Source organism: Pterocles gutturalis, unplaced genomic scaffold (genome assembly GCF_000699245.1).
Source record: "Pterocles gutturalis isolate BGI_N339 unplaced genomic scaffold, ASM69924v1 scaffold35415, whole genome shotgun sequence".
NCBI classification, from domain to species: Eukaryota; Metazoa; Chordata; class Aves; order Pterocliformes; family Pteroclidae; genus Pterocles; species Pterocles gutturalis.
The window spans coordinates 6,214-14,334 of NW_010139410.1; the positions used below are offsets into that span (position 1 = coordinate 6,214).

Sequence of the window (8,121 nt, forward strand, 5' to 3'; positions counted from 1 at the left end):
CTTTGCTGGCCAGGAGCCCAGCAGCCACGTCTCCCAGTTTGGCTTCTTAACTCCAGGGGCTGTTTCCTCTCCGCTCTGGGCGTAGCTCGCAGGCACGGTATCCGGCGCGGTGCCGTGCGAGTTTCCCACCCTCGCTGCTTCTGTGGCTACTAGAGGAAATTCATCCTGGTATTATAGTTTTTGTTCCCTGAGACGGGAGGAAAACTGGAGGCTGGATAAAGCCTGGCTAAAAGAAGGTCTGTGACTTATTAGGAGCGATGAACGCAGGATCCAGAAATAGCCCGTGTCTCACTCAAGCAGTTTGTGCCCTGCCCAGCCCAGCAGGCAATTACAGGGTAATGCGTCTTCAGGGAAACTTGTTCATGGGTTGTGCAGGAGCTCGCTGCCTCCCTGCTGCTTGGGGCACTCGCTTGTCTGAGCGCTGGCCGTGGGTTTTTTTCCCAGCTCAAAGCAAGATTTGGGTAATTGTGCTCGTATGAGCTCCTTCTTCAGTGCTGATGCACGTTTGACCTTGTTGGCTGGTTTCTGATGGTGGGAAAAAGTCTCAAAAACAGGTAAAAGCCATTGGAGCTCCCTGATTTAGGAACTGAGTTGCTGCTTTGCTGCATGCACCGTCTCAGAGATGCCCTAAGGGAGGCTTTGCACAAGCAAAAGCAAAAAAATGGCACACGTGGGTGTGTTTGTGACCGGTGATCACTCCGGGTGCAGAGCGAGGTGGGGGATCCCCGGCTGCACACGGGGATTTGGAGCTGCAGCAGAGGCTCCTGACTGTTGGCACTGGAGCTGTTAACATCCTGCAAAGTTGTTCAGAGACCACAGAAATACCCTCGTGTGGGTAATCCCGAGCAGGCAGAGAGGCACCAACCTTCGGTGCCCTTTCCAGTGGCAGCGTGCCCTGGCTTAAAGGATGAAAGTCCTGATCTCTAGCTGCACAGGGGGGATTAAATGAGTCCTGGTGAGTATGGGGTGAGAGGGTTTGGGCTCTGGTTCAACAGAGCAAAAAATATACCCATCTTCAAGTGTGGTGCCTCCGGTACATATAGGAGCCAGTGGGGTTGTTGTTTGGAAACTGAGCTGCAAACGTTGGACCTCTGCTGATGTCCTTGGTGATAAGTGTGCTTGTGTCTGATTTTTTTTTTTTTGTCGTTTCTCTTCCTAAAGAACTTTGAGGTGGAAGCTGATGACCTGGTGGCAATTTCAGAGCTGGGCCGTGGGGCGTACGGCGTGGTGGAGAAAGTCCGGCATGCGCAGAGCGGCACCATCATGGCCGTGAAGGTGAGGACGGCTGCTTGCCGAGGGGGATGGAGGTCGGGATGTGCAGCTCCGAGGGAGACTCTGCTGAACTCCACCGGTCACAGCAAAACGGGGACAGATTTGTCTCGATGTGGCAGTGTCTGGTATCCCTGGTGCGGCTGGGCTGGTGGCGGGTCTGTGCTGATACCAGCTGGACACGGAGGTTGATGAGCAGGCTCTGGAAGCCAGCCTGGGTGCCTGCGGTTAGACAGTGTGAGGTTTGGGTGTCAGGGTGCCTGGCCAGGCTGCTGGCCTGACCCTGCATCCGCTGCAGAGCTTGCCAAGGGTTTGTCATTCATGACGGTGCTGTCTGGAAGAGGGAATTTGGGCATCTCCCGGGGTGCTACTGGTGACAAAATGAGCCCAAAGCATGTGCCCTGCCCTCAGAACCGTACGTCCTCTGAGTCAGCCCAAGGGATAACGGTGTTACCCCGCCTACATCAAACCCCTCTTCTCCCATATTCGTTTCAGAGGATTCGCGCGACTGTGAACACTCAGGAGCAGAAGAGGTTGTTGATGGACTTGGACATCTCCATGAGGACAGTCGACTGCTTCTACACCGTCACCTTCTACGGAGCCCTCTTCCGCGAGGTACGGAGCCGGTGGATAGCTGGTGGGCTGTGTGGCACCTGGGGCCTGTGCCATTGCGCTGAAGGCACCGAACTGTCCCAAAGCACCTCTGCTTTCTTCAGCCCAGCTGGGCTGGTTGAGAGGCTGCCATGACGTAAAGTCAAAGGCTTGCCTCCTTCAGGCAGCGTTGACCAGGTCCCGTTCCTCACTCCCATGGCAGATGGCCAAGCGGGTTGTCTCCGTGGCCTGGGCTGACTTTGGGTAGACCCTCAAAGGGAGGCCATTGCGGGTAGTTCTGGTGGTACCTGGACATCTGTGCCCATCACTATCCAGTGCAGAGCCCATGTGCTGGTGGTGTGGCCAACAGCGGCTGCACAGCGGAGACCTTGGCTTGCCCTGTGTGGAAGGGGCAGCGTCTGTTTGTCCGTCTGTCCCCTCTGCTCCCTTCAGCTCCAGGGGATTTCCAGGGAATTCCCTCTCAACTGCTTCCTCTCCATCCCCAGGGCGACGTGTGGATCTGCATGGAGCTCATGGACACCTCCCTGGATAAATTCTACAAGAAAGTACTGGAGAAGAAGAAAACCATCCCTGAAGACATTTTGGGGAAGATGGCAGTGTCTGTGAGTGCCTCTTGGGTTCTTATGTGGTCTTGTGCATCTCCTGAGCCCGTTGGAGGTCTCTGTTGAGGCCCATGGGGTGTGGAAACGGGTGGTGTGTCTGCAGTGGAGGGCTGGTGCTGTCTGTGACTAACGGGAACTCTTTCGCTCTGGTTGTCCCCAGATTGTACGAGCTCTGGAGCATCTGCACAGTAAACTGTCCGTAATCCATAGAGGTAGGTGCTGGATGGAATTAGCATGGTGTGGCTGGAGATCTAGCCTTGGAGTAAGTTGCATGAGGACTCCTTCCCAGGAGATGGGTGCTGTGTCCCTCTGGGATGGCTACAGTGGGGTGGTCCTTGGGACCATGGTGGACAGATCTAGATGCCCAAGGCCTGTTCCTGGGATGTGTCCTTCATGCATCTGCTTGCACGATGTTCTCATCTTCCCTTCCAGATGAAGGGCCAAATACAATAACTGAATTCCTCACTACCTGTATTTTTATGGACATCTGTGTCTCTGAGTACAGAGCTACCTTGAAGGCAGCTCTTGGGGACAAAATCCCCCAAGCCTTCCTGGCAGGGTAGTTCGAGCAAGGTGAGGGCTGAGGAGACCTTAGAAGTCACAGATGGGAATTGTAAGACTCAGGTCCTGTTCCTCATCCTGGTATGGTTCAGTGTGTAGCTGTGGACAGATCATGATGGGCGTGAGACGAGGTGTCCTGAGCACTTGGTAGAGCTGAGATTTTGAAGCTGTGTTGGGTGCATAACTCTCGCCCAGGGAGCTGGGCATTAACTCCTCAGCATTTTATTTCAACCTTTTGACCTGCCTCATTAGAGAGGAGACCTGTTCTGCTGTTATAGTTTTACCTGTGAACAAGTTCTGTTGAGATAAAGGACGGGTGGGGTTTTGTCTCCCTTCCCTTGCGTTAGGACCTGCCCCGGTCGGTGCGGAATTGTCCGTCATGTCTCGGGCTCTGCGATATCTCTGCAAAGGCCCAATCTGCCCTCTCTTGTTCTCTCTCTTAGACGTGAAACCTTCCAACGTGCTGATCAACAAGGAGGGACATGTGAAAATGTGTGACTTTGGGATCAGCGGCTACTTGGTGGACTCAGTCGCAAAGACCATGGATGCCGGCTGCAAACCATACATGGCTGTAAGTGTGGGACCCAGCAGCCTTCAGCTGCCTTCAGCCTTCATTCAAAGAGGCTGCCGCTTAGAAATCAGTCTTGGTTCATCTCTGTCCTGAGATAGAAACCACTGCAGAGTGCTCTGGGCTTCCTGACTCAGCGGGGTCGTCCAAGGATGGGATTGCCCTCCCTGTAAACCCTGCTCTGTGTGTTAATCCCACGGCAGACTCTTCCTCTGCCGCCTTCCATTTGCAGAAGGGTAAAAGAGTGGCTGGTGGTGGTTGGAAGGGCAAGAAAATGCTGAGGCTTTTCTTGGCAGGATCATTTATTTTGTCCACTCAAGTCAGTATGAGTTTCCATTTGCCATCCGTGGCGTTGGTGTGAGTAGCTTCTGCTCCTGGGACAGGGATTGTGCTGCAGGGATAGTACAAGTCTCGCTCAGGAGCTGGAAGGGAGAGTTTACATGGGTTGTGTAGAGTGATCAGGGCTAGATTTAACCTCAGACCCTGCCTCCATGGGTGCATGAACCAGGGGAATCCCCTCAACCTGGGTTTTGAGCCAGAGATGTGCTCTGTTGGGGCTGCACTGGGAAAATGAGATGGAGTTGTAATATCTTCCATTTTGCTGTTACAGCCAGAAAGAATAAATCCTGAGCTGAACCAGAAGGGCTACAACGTGAAGTCAGACGTCTGGAGTCTGGGGATCACAATGGTAACACCCGAGGGCTTGGACCGGCACCCTGCAGCCCTGGGGTGGGGATGGGGTCTGTACTGGTGGGGCTCTGACCCTGCCGTGGGCGCTGGTGCCTGGGGGCTTCACGCCTGGGTGAATGCCCACCAAACGGGGCTAAATTCTGAGCGTGGTAGCTCAGGGCATGAGAGCAATTAGCCAGAGCACAGGGTGGTGGTGCTGCCCCATGCACACAGGCTGCCACCACTGCTGGGGCTCTTGCTGAGCTGGCTGGCAAGGTTGCCAGGAGATAATCCATCTTCTGCCCCTTCTCTTTCCACCTCTCCCTTCTTGCATGTTCCTGCTGGATCCTGGGGGATGCGTAAAGGCTTTTTATCCCCCTGTGGTTCCCTTGTACCCCTCTGCTTGGTTTCACAGAGCTATTTGTGAACAATGCCAGCTCCAAATAGCTCCAGTTAGCTCTGAACTATGTTGGTGTGGATGGCAGGCTCCCAGGGGCCAATATCTGGATGACAGTGGGCTTAGCTGGGCATCCAAGAGTCTGGCTTTTAATTGCTCTGCAGTTCCCTGTGCGCTGGCTGGAGAGATATTCAGTGGAGAAGGGTTTGCTGCAGTGGGGTCACAGCTTTCCTGCGTGCATCCCTCTCCTGTGTTAGCAAAGCCTTGCAGGAGGATCGGGGCGACTTAATGCTGCAGGGAGGGGTGCTGTGCATGGTTTGCAGCAAGTCCTGTCTGCAGGGTAGCTCAGAGAGGCCAACAGGAAGGGGAAATACTTTCAGTTCCAAAATTGCAGCTGCTCAGGATGGTTTATCTACCTCCTGCAAGAAACGGATCTTGCAGAAAGCAGCTGAAATCTTCTGGCGCTGGAGGACAAAGGAAATCCCAGCTGTTGGCTCGCAGGGGATGCTGCCTGGGAAGGCATCTCTTGCTTTCCAGGAGACTGTCTCTCTGTGGGTAGATTATTTTCAGGAATTTCTCCTGTGCCCTGTTAGCTGTGACTTGTTTTGGGCGCTGCATCCCTGCATTTGTTTCCACTGCACAGATCTTTTGACACATATTCCCTCTTCCCCAGCTAGTTCTGTCCGCAGTGCCAAATGCAAGCCCCTCTCCTTGGTGTCCCCATGCCAGTGCAGAGCTGGGCTGGCTGGCTGGAAGGAAATGTAATCAGCTCCAGCTTTCCTCCCGAGATGCAGGAAGCTATGGGATGAGAGATTGCATGAATGCTGAAATCTCTCAACCTTTCCAAAGCTGGGTGGGAGAGGGGACCTTGCTGAAAGCCTGCCAGCGAGCCCCGACCTGTCTGATTCCCTCTAATATCTTCCTTCTGGGCTGGCTTTCTGTTTTTTTGGTTTGGTGGGGTTTTTTTTAAATTTCTGAAGGGCTTTGATTGATTACAGGCAGGCTGGGTTTAGGACCATTGAGTTGGTTCCAGGCTGGTGGCTTCATTCAGTTTTCCAACAGCAGGAGCTGAGCTCCCCAGAACTGAGCTGGAGGCTGGAGGTCCCTGCCTCTGCCCTGCATCCTTCCAGGTTTCTCATCCCATCCCATCCCATCCCATCCCATCCCATCCCACCCCACCCTGGCAGGTTCTGCTGCCTGTCTTTAGGTGGGAGCTGATCCTTGGCATAATAAGGAGGCCACCCAAGAGCTGTGATGGGCTTTTTCATGCCTGAAAGGGTGATAAAGCCGAGGTGACTTGTAGGAAGGACCTGGTAATGCAGGTGGTTTGACAAATATCTTCCAAAGTGGTGTTCTAGCACTTGGTTTTCCTTGGGTTTGTTGATTTTTTTGTGTCTGGCTCATACAGTACTAGCCTGAAGCCCAGAGGCTGCCTTAGGGCGAGCGAAGCACTCTGGAAGGCAGTGCAGAGATGGTGTGCTGTTACTATTATCTTTTTAAATAATCCCATTTTACATATCTTTGGTGGCTTCCTGTAAATGCATTAATATGCTGAGCTTGCCTCAAAAGGAAGTATTTTTGGCCTCTGGGTCTTTGTATTTTAAAAAAAAGAGTGGTATGACCCAAATTGAAAATGGTTTGTAAGGAAAGAGGTTTTTCATTTTGAATCCGAGCTGGCTGCAGAGGCTGAGGTAGGCAGGTGGCGTGGGGTCATGCTCGTCCCCCTGTCTCACGTCAGCCTGTGTCCCTCCTCAGATCGAACTGGCCATCCTCCGCTTCCCGTACGAGTCCTGGGGGACACCCTTCCAGCAGCTCAAGCAAGTGGTGGAGGAGCCTTCGCCCCAGCTGCCCGCCGATCGCTTCTCCAAGGAGTTTGTGGATTTCACGGCGCAGTGGTGAGTCTCCGGTGGGGTCCGGTGGCTTCTTCCAGCCTGGCCAAAGAGGAGCCCTGATCCCTGGGGGTTGGAGCACAGTGTGGGGCTGGGTTTGTCATCCTTTCGGAGCCTGTTTCTCCTCACCTTGGCCATGGCAGGAAGCGCTGCCCAAACTGGTTTTGCTCTCGGCTTGACTCACCCAGGCTGGTTGGAAGGCAGCAGAGGTTTCTCTTCCCCTTTTGCCGTCGCTGCTGCTGAAATTTTGGTGGTTTCTGGCAAAGCAGCAATGAAACGAGAACGAACCCCTGGGTGCCTGTGGGTGAAAGCTGATTTGTGGTTTTGTGGGTACTACAGTAGCTGCTCCCCTCGGGGTGTCCCTCTGCTCCCCGTGTCCTGCTTGGAGCTGCCAGGCAGGGCTGAGCCCACCGAGGCAGGGCTGGAGTGAGCCTCGAGATGATCTGCCCACCCATCTCCTCTCCTCCCCGTTTGTTCTGGTCTGTGCAGACAAGCGTGGCTGTGCGGGGCAGACTGCAGAGAGCTGCTCACCTCGTGTTCTTTGTGGCAAAACACCACGAGTTGGTCCTTCCCAGTTACCTGCCTGGCTGCTTTGCTGGTGGTTCAAACCTGCTTGGCCAAGGAGGGAGAGGAATGGGTGCTGCCCGTGAGAGGGGTGTCATGTTGGTTGGGAAGGGCAGATCCCTTGTGATAGACCACATAAAGAAAAAAAAAAAAAATCCTACAGCCTTTCTCTCCTGGTGTTTTTTTTTGTTTGTTTGTTTGTTTTTCAGCTTAAGGAAGAACCCTGCTGAGCGAATGAACTATCTAGAACTCATGGTGAGTGTGGAGCCGTTTCTGCTGGTCTTTGTCCCAACGCGTTTTGAAAGTCAAACAAATGGTCCAGCAGGTCCTGGGAAACAGGAGGTGTGGGATGGGTGTAGCGTGTCTAAGGTGGAAGGGTGTGTTGATTTCCTAGGTCAGGGTTTCTAGGGGTTTCTCCCTCCATCCTACCTGCTCTTGGTGAGTTCAGACCTCAGGTGATGGTAGTACAGCTGCCGAGGTGGGGTGGAACCTAGGAACGCCAGACGTGAGAGCGTTAGTGACTCTTTAAGCTCTAGGATGGCGTCCGTGGGAGCCTGGGGAGGAGGTTGGTGTCCACCTCTCCCCCAGCACTTCCCCAGCTGCGTGACACCCCCCAGGGACCGCTCTTGGGTCTGTCTGTCCTTGGGTGTGAGCTGATGAAGTCTTGGTTCTTGTTGGCAGGAACACCCTTTCTTCACCTTGCACGACACCAAAGAGACTGACATGGCCTCCTTCGTGACAGAGATCCTCGGGGACGACTCCTAACTCCAACCTCCCGGCTTTGTGCAGTCCCCTCCGTCCTGGCTTCCCCGCAGAAGAGCAAACGAGGACTCGAGCTAATGGTGGTTTGCACAAATCGCACTTTCCCAACCCGTGGGCATCTCCGGCCTCGCAATCTCTTTTCTCTCTGCCCTGTAAATGAAATCCCCAGGATGAGCCTTTGGAAGCAGACACCTTCCCCACGGAGACGGAAGGCTGGGGATTCCCTGC

At 54.0% G+C, this 8,121-nt stretch overlaps 1 protein-coding gene across 1 annotated transcript in view; it reads left to right on the plus strand.

Annotated features, from left to right (window-relative positions):
- The window catches only part of MAP2K3 (mitogen-activated protein kinase kinase 3), a gene marked incomplete at its 5' end in the record, with an annotated part of 12,275 nt that extends 4,379 nt beyond the window's left edge, over nucleotides 1–7,896 (plus strand). The window contains 9 exons of the mRNA XM_010083333.1: nucleotides 1,162–1,275; nucleotides 1,765–1,884; nucleotides 2,367–2,483; nucleotides 2,644–2,695; nucleotides 3,488–3,615; nucleotides 4,223–4,300; nucleotides 6,434–6,573; nucleotides 7,341–7,386; nucleotides 7,813–7,896. Coding sequence (XP_010081635.1) covers nucleotides 1,162–1,275; nucleotides 1,765–1,884; nucleotides 2,367–2,483; nucleotides 2,644–2,695; nucleotides 3,488–3,615; nucleotides 4,223–4,300; nucleotides 6,434–6,573; nucleotides 7,341–7,386; nucleotides 7,813–7,896 — 879 coding nt within the window. The remainder of the gene's footprint in view (nucleotides 1–1,161; nucleotides 1,276–1,764; nucleotides 1,885–2,366; nucleotides 2,484–2,643; nucleotides 2,696–3,487; nucleotides 3,616–4,222; nucleotides 4,301–6,433; nucleotides 6,574–7,340; nucleotides 7,387–7,812) is intronic.
- Between the last annotated feature and the right edge of the window lie 225 nt (nucleotides 7,897–8,121).